At 38.7% G+C, this 13,691-nt stretch overlaps 1 protein-coding gene across 2 annotated transcripts in view; it reads right to left on the bottom strand.

Annotated features, from left to right (window-relative positions):
• Positions 1–385: 385 nt before the first annotated feature.
• Positions 386–13,691, bottom strand: part of LOC113659192 (G patch domain-containing protein 8) — a 116,627-nt gene continuing 103,321 nt past the window's right edge. For both annotated transcript variants that reach the window (XM_027171843.2, XM_027171853.2), the window contains exons 3-4: positions 5,479–5,609; positions 386–4,672 (exon numbers count right to left, since the gene is read on the bottom strand). In XM_027171843.2, coding sequence (XP_027027644.2) covers positions 1,318–4,672; positions 5,479–5,609 — 3,486 coding nt within the window. In that variant the 3' untranslated portion in view covers positions 386–1,317. The remainder of the gene's footprint in view (positions 4,673–5,478; positions 5,610–13,691) is intronic.

The following is a 13,691-nucleotide window of genomic DNA, read 5'->3' as shown; positions in this document are numbered from 1 at the left end:
TGCCAGTAGGTCATCAACTGGCTACATTAAGATTACTCTAATGCCCCTTGGCATGAAAGAGTGTATGCATCACACCCTGTGATAGACTGGTGTGTTTCCATAATCATCACGACCTTGACCAAGGTAAAGTGCCTTCCAATGATGTATGGATTTATTCACTGACTTTCGAGAAGGACACCTCTCAGTTTGTTGCAGTTTAAGAAACTATCCTTGAATGCCCCATTGACTGCTGATATCTGATTAATATAATAAGTTTGCACATAAAATTACTCATGGCTGCACCCAACCAGTAAACAAATTCATTTCATGCCTGTGGCATTTGGCCAAATGACATGTCGGACCATCATAACAAACATTTGCTTAAACTATTTATTTATTACGGTGTACACTGGAAATCATATGATACAGTAATTCTGTCTTATTTTTTAGATCAAACAGCAGCAATGACAAGATACAGAGTTTACAAGATTACATTAAATTTATTATCATGACATTATCTTACAGGTCACAAAATGTTTGGCTCTAACAAAATAAGAGTAAATACAAAGTCTCTGGAACATAGATAATTCAGACAAGTGCAGTTTATACACAACTTATGTTGTTAAAATGTATTTTTTTAAATGCATTTTCCATTAGAAAGTACAGTACATAAATACTATTGAAGGTTTTAGACCTTTGAATAGATTGAAAACTGTATTATTGCATTATTACAACTCTGTATTATAGTCTAATAAGTCAGTCTTTCACCTCACCTAACTGTACTGAAAGATAGAATAGAGTATGCTTTAGTTTAAGGACACAACAAATCACTTTCTGTTTACACTTCATTATACTGTATATCCCTCCATTTCATTTCCATACATGCCCAAATCTATACGTTTTTGCACTCTGACATTACCTCTGGTGCTCAGATATCGATGAAAATAACCTCTCAATCCTGCTTTATGACATGCAAATAATGTTTGCAGTGCACTAATCGAAAGGGACTTGGGTCAAATTGCTATTTGACAAAAATTAATATCAAGGATTAAGCCAAGTAAAAAAATCCCATCAATTGAACTTAAAGAAGTTATGATTTTAGAGGGAGACCAGTGCTTCGCTGCACTGCCATTTACATACATAGCAGATTGACATTCAAACAATTATAGTATGAAATAAATGAGAAGACAAGCAATACACTAAAACCTTTGGCCAAGTCAAAAACAAACATCAAAAAGTGCTAGTCCAATAGCACTTAAAAGTACCAAGGATAGACCTCTTAATTTCTCACATATTTGTCACATTTCCCTTTTAGATTTGTTGTTTTCTTCACAACACCTAGCTAGCAATACCAGGGTGATGCTGAAGATCCTGATGAGGGAACAGAGTCTGTGGTGTAGGGTGAATTTGCAGACTCCTGCCAGCTACCATGGCTGCTGGGGTAAGCATAGAGGGGAGCAATGAGGCATGTGGTGAGGGGTGAAGTGTTAGGCCAGCAATGTGAGAATGAGGATGAAGGGGTGCTGCTGAAATAAGGTGGAGAGGGTGTGTTGCCAGCATTACTGCAGGAGAAGCTGGGTAGAACACAGTAGGAAATGGAAGAGGGGTGAAGTGGGACTGTGAGAGAGTGGGACGGAGAGGAGGCTGGGCAGATGGGGAATTGCGGGATGCCAAACAGGCTGAAGGACAGGAGATGAAGGAAGAGAAAGCTGATAGTGATCCATTCTGATGTATGGTGTACGAGAGACAGGGGGCTGGGACAGTCTGATTTGAAGGCTCTGGACCAGGAATAGGTAGTTGGTCCATCTGAGGAACAAATGAACTTCTTGGCATGTCATGTTGCTCTTGGAGATGTTTCTGCTGCATATGCTGCTGGGCTTGAAGTTGAAGAAGTCTGTACTTGTCCATCTCTTCTTCAGTGAATGTTATAGGTTTCTCAGTCAAGGGAGGTATCAAGCAACTCTGTGGTGGATTATCTGGTGATTTGTCTGATGTCTTTTCCGGAACTCTGAAGTTTTCACGAGCCATGGACTTATCTTTCTGTGCGTCTGAGCTTGAACAAGATTCCACTGTTTTTTGATCAGTTAAAGATGGACATAATTGGGACGAGGTTGAATTTTGTGTAGCTATATGTGAACTTTCAAAAACTGCTTGGCTTTCAGATTTTGAATGATCATTTGGATATGAATTTACTTGGTCAGAACAAGTGCTACTGCTACCTTTGTCTTTATGAGTTCCTGCCTGTTTTATTCCTTTCTTTATCGAGGGGAGTTTACCAATCAAGGGAAGTGAAAGAGTACATATTCTCGTGTTTGCCCATTTTTTGTCAGGTGTTGTGCTCTGCTTTGTCAAATCACTGCATTTGGTGTTTTGTGCAACAGGTTCCAGCTTTCCTCTGAAATCAGTTTGGGTGTCTGATTGCACTGCCTCTGATTGATCAATAGATGTTGAGGTTGGTGATTGACTCTTTTCTTTCGGTGTGTGTTCTCTTGAATGAGAATGCTTTGTCCTGGCAGATCTTTCTGTTGGCCACTTTAAGTCTCTCTGCCCAGAATTGGATAGCTTAATATAAGTGCGGCAATCTCCACTAATGTCTGAAATGCTGGTGATACTAGATGAAGCAGGACTATGTCTGAGAATAGGACTGGATTGCTCATTCCCCCTGTCATGTCTCACCACTGATCTTAACCAGAACCTGTTTCTTCGTTTATGCCTTTTAAGATAAGGGTTTGGTCTCTCGCACCACCAGTTTCGTTCTGTGTCATGTGGATCATCACCATCCTCAAAGACTCTATAAAAACAAAATCTTTTTGTAGAAGGGTTACGGCAGTCTCTATATCTGTTCTCCCTGAGGTGTCTTTTATGCCTTCTTATGCTGTATCGCTGCTTTATGATACTGTCACATACCCCATAGTAATTCCTCTCCTTGTAGAGTTCTGAGTCTCTGTAATTGCAGTATTCCTGTCTGGGTTCAGTATCTTTGTCTTGGCTGTCTAACATGTGCCCGTAACCATAGCATGGGAAACTGTAACTAGATTTTCTGATGTAAGAGCAAGGCTGGTTATATCCTCTCCTCCTGGGATAGTAAGAAGCTGATGCAGAAGAAGTACATTGTCTGTCCCATTGACAAGCAGGCCATTCCCCATCAGACCTCAATTCCGACAAGACACCCCATGAGCTCGGCTTGAGTGGGGTCACGTTAGCATCCCGTTTAGATTTGCAGAAGTTGTCACACCACTGGTAATTTTCTCTACTCCCAACAGAAGACTCTATGGTAGCATGCAAAAGAGCCTTGCGCTTTGCCAGGCGTAGAGCCGGAGGCAACCTTTGACGCCTCCGTCTACGGCATCGTGGGGCAGAAAAAGGATTTACAATTATACTTTTTAGGTTTAGTTGTGGCTCATCCTTCAATGCCTTTCTAGTCCTGAGTTTTTTCCTCTTCTCAGCGCATTTCTGCTTGATTCGCAGTTTGCTGGCCGGCATGCTGTTGAATTCCAATTGTCTTTCAGCAGGTGACTGGGAAACATTGCTGAGTGCACAGGTCACTCTGTGTCCCCTAACAGCATCTATTTTACACACCCGAATTCTTCCTCTTCGCCGATGTTTGTGTTTCTTTGGTTTTAAAATGCCTAAGTTAACTTTAGAAACATTTGGGCTCTGCTCCTTGGCTCTGCTGGGTTGATCTGAGATAGTGCACACATCTGTCTTCTCTGCCCCTGTGCCTTTTTCTTTGCCTTCTGGGCATTTGAAATTCAAGAAGAGTGGATTGCAACTGTAGGACACACGGGGTTCATCCGAGGTGTACTGAACAAGTTCACAAGGCCATTTTAACTTTGTCCCATCTTTTCCAAGGACATTTAAGAAAGTTTTGTTGCCTAGGTCACTCGCAGCTAAACAGTCTTCAGTCGTTAAATCATCCTTTTTGCTGCTTTTTAACAAGTCTTGTTTTGAGTATTGTGCATTGAGTTGGCCAAGAGCCATATTGTTATTTCCATCTAGGCTTGTGTTATTCAGGCTGTTTCTCTCCATCAATCCATCAAATGTCATTTCTTGTCTGGGTGTTTGGCCATTATTAGCTGCTTTATCTTTTGATCTGGGTGGCTGTTTCCCAACTTCTTGACCCTGTGAATCAGGACAACTTTGGCTCTGTGGTTCGATGGTGCAGTACATTACCTGCATCTCCAGACTACCTTCCTCATTCGGCTGATCTGTCTGTAGATCCCTCTGTGGGGAATTGTTCAGGGGCATTGGATCCAGATGGACATGCTGGTCATCCTGTGTGTGTGAGGGAGATTGGGACAAGAGACCCTGCAAGGCCAGCTTCTGCTGATGTCTCTGAAATTCCTTTTGGTCACTAGTTTCATCCAAGCCATCAGTGAACACTGATGCACAGGAGTCCAGCTTCAAGTGAGCCCTTTTGGAAAAACAGAATGAGACGCCTGCCTTGGCATCCCGGTGACCTTTTGGGCTCTGAGCTAGCAGTGAGGAACACTTAACCCGAAGAGAGCACTGATTTGTAAGCACTGGTGCAGATTGAGCGATTTTGGTGGTTAAGTCTGGGGAGGGAGAGCTGTGATTCTGATTGTGGCATAGAATGTTCTTTTCTCCTGATTTGTCACTGCTATTGAGTCTTATTTTCTCTTGCTGCTTGTCCTGGCCTGCAGCTATCAAGTCTATCTTCTTTTCCTGGTCACTGAAAAAAACAAAAACAAAAAAGAACATACACAAAGCAATTACTGAACTTTATGTATTTTTTCTTCACATGTTTATATACCTGTTTCACCTCCTACAGTCTCAGAGGCAGTTGCTTGCAGGGCTGATGAAGGACTTTTTTTTAATCCTCTATCCTCTTTTGTCCTCTGTGTACTACACTTAATTGCTAATACAGCTCAAGTACACAACTGTTATTTTTCTGGATTCTTTATATAGGTGGGAGTAAGTCTCCCATGTGCAAATCACAAGTAGGTCTCAAGTCATGAATGTCCAGTCAAAGTCAAGTCGAGTCTTTTTTTAATATTTGTCAAGCAAGTCTCAAGTCTCAAATTTGCAACTTAAGTCTGACTCGAGTCATGTCGAGTCCCCCATCTCTGAGTCATTTAACTCAAGTCTGAGTCAAGTCTCAAGTCATGAATGTCAAGTCAAAGTCAAGTCGAGGCCTTTTTTTTAATACTTATCAAGCAAGTCTCAAGTCTCTAATTTGCGACTTAAGTCTGACTCGAGTCAAGTCATATGACTCGAGTCTGCCATCTCAGTGTATTATTAAATCCTGTAAAGTTGCAGTCACTATTTGTAATATTCATAACATATTACTCTACATTACTGTATTTGTATTATACTCTATAGAAATATAATGATATACAATGATGTATGATACAATAATACAATGATGACTCAGTGGTCAAAAAAAGGACAAAGCAAAATAAACTGAAGTATCGTATTATAAAGCTTTGTTCTTTAAGGGCTTTGAGAACCTACTATATAACAAACATGGTGTCTCACCCATCCCTTTGCTGCTTGAGCAGGGCAATTTGATGGAGCCGTTTCAGTGCTTTCTCTTGCTTCCTTTCATCCTTCCAGCTCTTAGATGAGACATTGCGTGCAAATTCTCTTTGCTTAAGCTCCTTAAGTCTCTGCCAAGACAGACACAAGAGGGACAAATTACATACATAGACAGTAAGCAACGTCTGAAAAAGGCAAGTCCAAAAAAAAAAAACGTAAAGAATTTATTGTTTAAATTTTCTTTTTGTTGGGTGTCTGTCTGGTTATTAATGTCTTTTTCTGGGAAGAAGGGGAAAATTAATCAAAACGAAATAAACAAGATATCAACAAAGCCCACCTCCAATCAGAAACCAATAAAAATGTCAACAGCAACTGGCAGCTATGAAGTCAGCACTGGGGACATGTCAAATCCAGTGGCTTCATACAGCAGGGAAATAAAGACATTTGATTATTTAATTAGACTTGGGAAATGCAGAAAAAATAGCATTCTTCCTTGCAATAGATTGTACTTCTTACTAATGTTTTGATAGGATTAATGAATGCCATTTTCAGTGATTAAATGCCATTTTCATTAATGACACCCTTTGGGCTTGCTTTTCATGCAAACTCACAATCAGTCTATAGGAACAATTCAGAATATGTACATTTACATTCATGGCATTTGGCAGACATTTATCTCATTTTACACTGAGGGTTAAGAGCCTTGCTCAAGGGCCCAGCAACCTTCTGTGGTCCAACACCTTATACACTAGGCTAAAAGACCTCCAATGACATAAAATCTGCACTACATTCTTATCCACGCTTTTTATTGTTTGTTATCCCCCACCTGCTAGCTAGCTCCCACCAAAAGACACCAGCAGGTGAGGGTGAAAGGTAACATGTACTTCCTCGCGGACTGCTGCTCATTTTATGTAATAGTAAAACATCATCTAGCTTATTTTATATACTTGAGCTCACACACACATCCATGAATGGCTAGCATTGCAGTGATTGACAGAGATAGAAAGAGAATATGCTATTATTCTTTTAGACAAATAGAATAGACTTGGACAAGCTAACACTGTCCAATTATCTGATTAAAATAAAATAAAAGTATTATGTATAGTTTACATAAAAATCCAAAGGTTCTCATTAAACCATGATAATTATAATAATTGCTTATACTAAACTGGAACCCAGCAGTTTAGATTTAAAGTGCTTTATAAAATGAAAACTCATGAATGCAGCTCCTTTTATTGTAACAGTTACAGCTGTAACAGCCATCATAATGCAATGTAATGTATTAATGTACCAATGGATTGCGCAACCCTAATAAATGTTGAGCTTTTAATATGTATTTTGCATTGGCTCTCCCTTAAAAAAATCACAACCAACACCGTTATTCCATTGCAACCTATTCCATTTCTTATGTAAAAGGCATAACAAAGAATTCCATATAGCATTTACTTTGATTTATTTCTATTGATAAAGGTCATATATGTGTTCTGACACAACATACTTTACTTAAAACCAGTGTGTGTTTTTTTTTATCTTTTTTTTATGGTTTATTTTTTTATGTATTGTCATCATTAAAATTTCCCCATGTCGTGGAAGTTCTGAGGTTTGAGAGATTTAAAGTATAAAGTTTCACACTGGTAGACACGGGCAAGAGTAAAAAAAAGGTTTCACAATTTATTGTGCTCAGCTGCGCAGCAGGATCCAACACTTCACATATAGCATGAGAGATGAACGGCTACGATCATTGATTACATCAAGATTTTATAGACAGAACGCAAGTAAAGAAGATATGTAAAAGCAAAACATCATCAATCATTGGCTCAAAATCACTGCATGCTTATCTCCTGATCAAGCTAATCTGGACCGGGCCAAGGTCTGCTACAAGGCCTACTAAAAGATTTACTGGACGTTGTTTATGCCTAATTCCCGACAACTCATCTCCAGTCCCTACTGCCCCTGTCATAATCTTAAGAGTACAGCCGATGACAATGTCAGTCTCCGGTCACTACAGATACAAGGTAAAAGCATAGAAGCCTTATAAACATCTTTAGATTAGAAATTTCCACCACAGCCATTAAAAACTCTTTTAAATGAAGTGAATGATAAGCAAATGGTACTCATGCCATTTCTCTCTCTTTCCCAGCTGTACCACTTTTTTCCTGCTTCTCTTTTTCGCAGTTTTGATCTAAAGTCAAATTAATTCCACTTTTCTCTCACTGATGCTTGACATAACTTTAGTCCTTCCATTTCTGTTTCTGATGAGCAAACATAAAAGCAATATGTTTAATTATCTCAGAACACTGTCATATTCATGATTTTGGATTTTGCCCTTGGAAGACAATTTGAAATGTCATTGAAACAGCTGCCTCATGAATAATTGACAGATTTACAGAATGGTTCAGCAGAAAGTCTGGAAAACTCAAAGGCACTGATTTACCACGTGCTTTTTCACTCTTTTTTTATTTCTGACAAAACAAAAGAAACTGATAATGGAAGTGGAACAGGAAACCATGAAGCCTTTGATTAAAAAAAAAGTCAAACACCACTAATTTGCTGATACCGAATCTGAATAAGACTTAAAATGGTGTTTAGGACCTCAAGAATGTCCTAAATCTCAATCATCTCTACTTACAGACAATATCTGTCTATTTCGTTCTCTTCTATACAGGTTGAATAAGCTCTGATATACATTAAGTACGTAAACACTTACTGAGCGATGTTAAAAAGCACACTTGCTGTTGTGTCGCGCGTCGACTTTGCCTTGTTGTCTACAGTATGTTTGTCTTTATAGGAGGTCCTATTTTGGGCAGAATACCAAAATGAGTATAAAGTTTTATGTCCATGTGAGATGCATTGTTTAAAAGACCGACATGATATTTCTATTGAGATGGGATCAGACCAAATATATCGGAAAAACAGTATAAAGCCACAAAGTCGGAAAATTCCGTATAAACAAATATAAAAAAAAACACCAAATTATTTATTAATAGCAAAGAATCGTCTGAGAGGAGCGTCAAGGCTGATAATGACTTGGGAGATAAACCGCTATCTTCAGTTCCAGGCTCAGAAGTGCCCAAAAACAAATCTGGATCAGTCTCTGTCAGCTGTCATATGCCACATTAAATGTGTGCAACTGGATGATTATGTGCAACCCACAGCAATGAATGTGCTTTTTCTAAGGTTGGTATATGAAACTCTGTTTTTGAGAAATATCTGAGAAAGTAATCCACTTTTATATTTCATACTCATGTCTATTACACTCACTATTCACTTCTGAATGACACCGAGTCTGCCAGTTCTGTTTGTGATAGATATTAATTGCAGATTTTTTTTGTAAATTTTCATTTTTAGTACATTTTCATTTATTTACCCTCAGCCTACATTTTAAAAAGTGGATGATGAATTGGAATGGGAAATCAGTATACAGAGTATAATGCAATTCCACTTATGCAAGAAATCATCAGATTGCCCAGCATTTCATATAACTCTCAAACTCACATTGCAAATTATATTTACGTCACTACCTTTATGTAATGTCTGACTGAAGTAATCATCATTGTCTCCTAACAATTACCGATCACCATTGTTTCCTAACAGCCAATCACTGATCGCTATTGTTTCTATACAACCAATCACTGTTTACTATTGTTACCAAATTTACATTTATAACATTTAGCAGACACCCTTATCCAGAGTGACTTACAACTGAGCAACTTGCTCAGGGGCCCAGCAGTGGCAGTTTGGTGGACCTGGGGTTCAAACTCATTACCTTCAGTAGCCCAAAACCTTAACCACTGAGCTACCACATGCCCAACCAATCAGTGGCCGCTTTTGTTTCCCAACAACCAATTGCTGATCACTATAGTTTCAAACAACCAATCCCTCAGTCACTATTGTTTACTAAGAACCAATCACTGATCACCATTCACAGACAAACACACACACACACACACACACACACACACACACACACACACACACACACACACACACACACACACACACACACATACCCCTATATACCCTTGCACTCCTACAGAAATCTTTGCACGTTAATGCTAAAATATGCTGCTAAATGTCTTATACAGTATATAGAACCATTGCATCTTATTTGCACTTTACACAACTACAGACCTGTGTCCTGATCGCTGCTCTGTGTACACAATTGTATTCTAGTGTATTGTACGGTCTGTATTTTATGTTCAGTAGCTCTGTGTTTGGTGTAGCACCATAAGGATGATAGCCAGTGCTGGTTATTGTCATACTGTACGACTAGAATCGTGTCTTTAAATTTGTTACAATTTGAATTGTATGGTGTCGTAGTATTACGTAGGTATAGTCACTGCAATTCTAGGTATAGTTCTAATTCAGTCTATTAATTTTAAACAATTACATGAGTGCATTATGAATGTATGGCTAATGCTAAGCCCCATATTGTTAGTAATCAGCACAGAGGTATCTCATTCTACTTGCGCCCACGCGTAAGGGCAGATCAGTGTGAAATGTCATCTGACAGCACAAAATACCCATGACCTCTGCCTTTCAGGAGACATTAGGGTTTTTTCTAAAGCATTAGCTCCAGGATGAGAACAGGCAACATCCTAATCAGCTAAAATGATTCAGGATAGATAATGTCACCGACACATACACACCTCTTAGTCAAGGTCTGTGCATCGCTTAGCTTAGCTTAGCTTGTATTTACAGAATGTTAGAGATAAAATAAACTCTTGTTGCTCTAAACAGCATATGTATGTGTATGTTTTTGTGTTTTTGTGGGTGTGTTAGAAATGTAACACAATGACATTTTCTGTGTCTGTGTAGTGCACCAAATATCTGTATCTGTAGTGTATTCCTATTTTGAACGTTAAATAGGTGTGCCTAAGTAATAAGGTGTTATTTTGTGTTGTTTGTGTGTTTTTCAGGCCTCAACCTCATTTAGACTGAGAGACTGGTACTTACTGGACTGTTTTATAATCCTACTCACACAATTACTATTTGTGTTTGTCCTTTAGTGCCTTTTCTAACAATTTTACTTTCCCAAATTTGAAACAAATGACTAAGCTACACCACCGAGCCAAAATGATCCAACACAATCCTGACCAGGCAGTTACTAAGGATGACTGAACACTGTAAATCCTTGCATGTTAATGAATGTATTCATAGTTTGAAAGTCCACATGAAAGTAAAAAACATCCGACTCAGGAGAATAATTAAATGCACTCTGCCGGATCCCAGTCCCGATGCATATCTTTAGTCTTCACCAGAGAACCTTTCGAAATAAACGGAACAAAACAAAACAGAAAAAAGTGCCTTTCATATTAGTATATGTATTTATCTGTTTGGAACACATTAGCTGAATAATGTATTCATTTATTCTGAATAATGTATGATGCCCGAGATAGGCACAGGCTCCCCGTGACCCGAGAAGTTCGGATAAGCGGTAGAAAATGAATGAATGAATGAATGAATGAATAATGTATTGATTTTCGGTTATATCCTGTGTGTGTGCGTGTGTGTGTGCGTGTGTGTGTGTGTGTGTGTGTGTGTGTGTGTGTGTGTGTGTGTGTGTGTGTGTGTGTGTGTGTGTGTGTGTGTGTGTGTGTGAGTTTAATTACACATGCTCTAGTTCTTCTGTTTTATCATACTCCACTGTGACAGGCTGCTTTAAATCTAAGCCACAAAAGCTCAGGTGTAGAAATTCACCAGGCTGACCTCCTAGACCCAGCTTCACTCAATCAACAGATGGGACTTCTAATGCGGTCTTCCTCGACCCTGTTCTATTTTTGAAATTACGCCCTATTTATTATATAGTGCACTATTTCGGGCAGCAATTTGTAGTCATGTTCTAAAAGCACATTCCAGAAATATCCGTACTGCAAAATATCAAATGTGACGAATCACTTAAATAGGCCAAGTAATGCAGTTTTATACTTCACAACACTACCAACATGTAGTGTACAAAATCAGTTCCTTTTAAATCACATATTATATTTATTACACTTTAGTGTAACCCAGAAGAGGTCACATGCCTCTTTAAATCTGGTTCAAAATTCACATATTTAATGGATTCAATAAATCTTCCCCTATTCAAGAAAATAATTTCAAACATAAACTCAAAGTGCCATTGAAAGATCGCTTTACCCGATAGACCAAATACATCTGTTGTGTATAGAGAGAAAGAGAGAGTGAGTATGTATGTTTGTGTGCTAGGTGTCCTAACACGGCTCTTCCCCTAGGTACGGCTGATCCTTTGAGAGTCTCGCAATGAGTCGTCTCTTTCTCTATTTCGCTGTCTGCTTTTCTTTTTTTTAAACTCCACATTCTCTTGTCCTTTTGCCAGGCTGTGGCAGGTGCAAATAAATGATTAGACTCAGCTGGGCTACTGATGCTCTGGAGAACTCGCGCCGTTTAAGACAATAAGAAGCTCTTCAGAATCAGAGCTTGCATAGTAGGAGACTCTATCGTCTCTCTCCGTCTATCTCTCTTTCTCTCTCCCCTAAAATCTCCCCTAAAACTTTTTCCTATTCCTATTTTGATACAAAGTTTTGATACAAAGTTGGTGGACCAGCATGACTGGGGGTTGCACAAGTCAGTGCTCTCTCAGAAACGGTCCCAATTCAAAAGAAAAAAATATACAGTATAGGATTATTTTCCATCAGGAAGAGCATCCAGCGTAAAACCTGTGCCAAAACATATATGTGAATCAATGATCTTCTGTGGTGATCCTGTGAAAATCTCTGCTTAAATACCCTTGGGGTTCAATCAGTGTGAATGGAGGCAGTTTAAAGCAAAGACAGTGAAACCAAATTTTTCCTGCTTCTGAACCACTCCAGTGCTACTGTATAGGATAGAATGTAAGAATAGCTTTTTAAAGGTTTCTTAGTGCTGAAGATCTTTTTTGAAGACTGGAAAAAGGCTTGGGTGAGTCCGTGCCCACCGTGACCTCATATTCGTCTCCATGGTTGAATGGAGAGTAATGGGACCCAGTTCTGACAAACGGTTCAGTGTATTGTGCATTCTAAGCTGCTTTTCTGCTTACTATGATTGTAAAGTGTGATTAATTTATACTTTCTGACAGTTCAAACCAGTATGAACATTAAAAGGCATTTCCACTCTCAGACCTGCTACATACTGGTTGTTTTATTTATTTATTTTTTTCTACTTCATATTGTGTAAATGCTTTCATTCTGTATGAAAATCCCAGTAGATCGGCAGCTGCTGAAATATCTAAACCAGCCTGCTTGGTCAAAATCAATGAGATTTATATTTCTTCTTTGATGTTTGCATTTCAATTCAAAAAGCAGCTTTACAAAAATCCAGATATATCATTTACATATATTTTTTTTATCTTACTTCAAATTACCAAACCAGAGGCAACAACGGCAAAAAAACCTCCACTGAGACGACAACAGGAAGAAAACATACTCTTTGAGAAGAGCTTACACCCTGTATAACACCAGATACTGTGATTATTAAGTAATTTTTCTTCTGTAACTGTATTCATATAGTAAGCTATTTGTTTTAACAGGAATGTACGTATGTACATTTGAGCTTTAAATGAAACTCAACCCACTCAGTGTTCACTGACAGAGACTTGAGTGTAAGCTCTTCTGAGAACATGGTGAAGGTCAAGCTTGGTGACGTGTATATTACCTGAACCTCTAGACCTTAAAAATTTGCTGACTGGATCATTTCATGAATGAACTGTGAGTGTATTTGTAAACAAATCAATGGGACACAAATGGCACTTCAAACATGCAATCACTCTAATGCATCGAGCTTATAATAAATCTGGAATGATCCATTGTAGAATATAATGTATGCAAAAATAGATATTTCAATCAGAGTAATGATATTAGCATCTTTTACCAGAGAATGCCTCATTGCTATGCTTGAACACATTCAAATTCTCATGTAAGTAAGAGAGAAAGAAGTTCAGAGAAAGGTAAGACTCTGTGAAAGCATGGGTTTATCAGATATACTGCCACCGAGCACAGAGGTGGTGTAAAGGAAACATCTGAACACTAACATTGACAATGCTCTTTCAACCTTAGCAGCCAAAATAACAGGCCTACAGTATACAACCGCTGCAGGCTATGCGACTATAAAGAAACCACACAAAATGTGGCTGCAAAGATTTATGTGAATGCACCATTTGTTTATTTGTGAGTGTGAGGCTTGAGAATTGTACAAGGGGGTCTTGGGGTGACCTTCAG

Source organism: Tachysurus fulvidraco, chromosome 25 (genome assembly GCF_022655615.1).
Source record: "Tachysurus fulvidraco isolate hzauxx_2018 chromosome 25, HZAU_PFXX_2.0, whole genome shotgun sequence".
Classification (NCBI taxonomy): Eukaryota; Metazoa; Chordata; class Actinopteri; order Siluriformes; family Bagridae; genus Tachysurus; species Tachysurus fulvidraco.
This window is presented reverse-complemented; position numbering and strand designations above follow the sequence as displayed.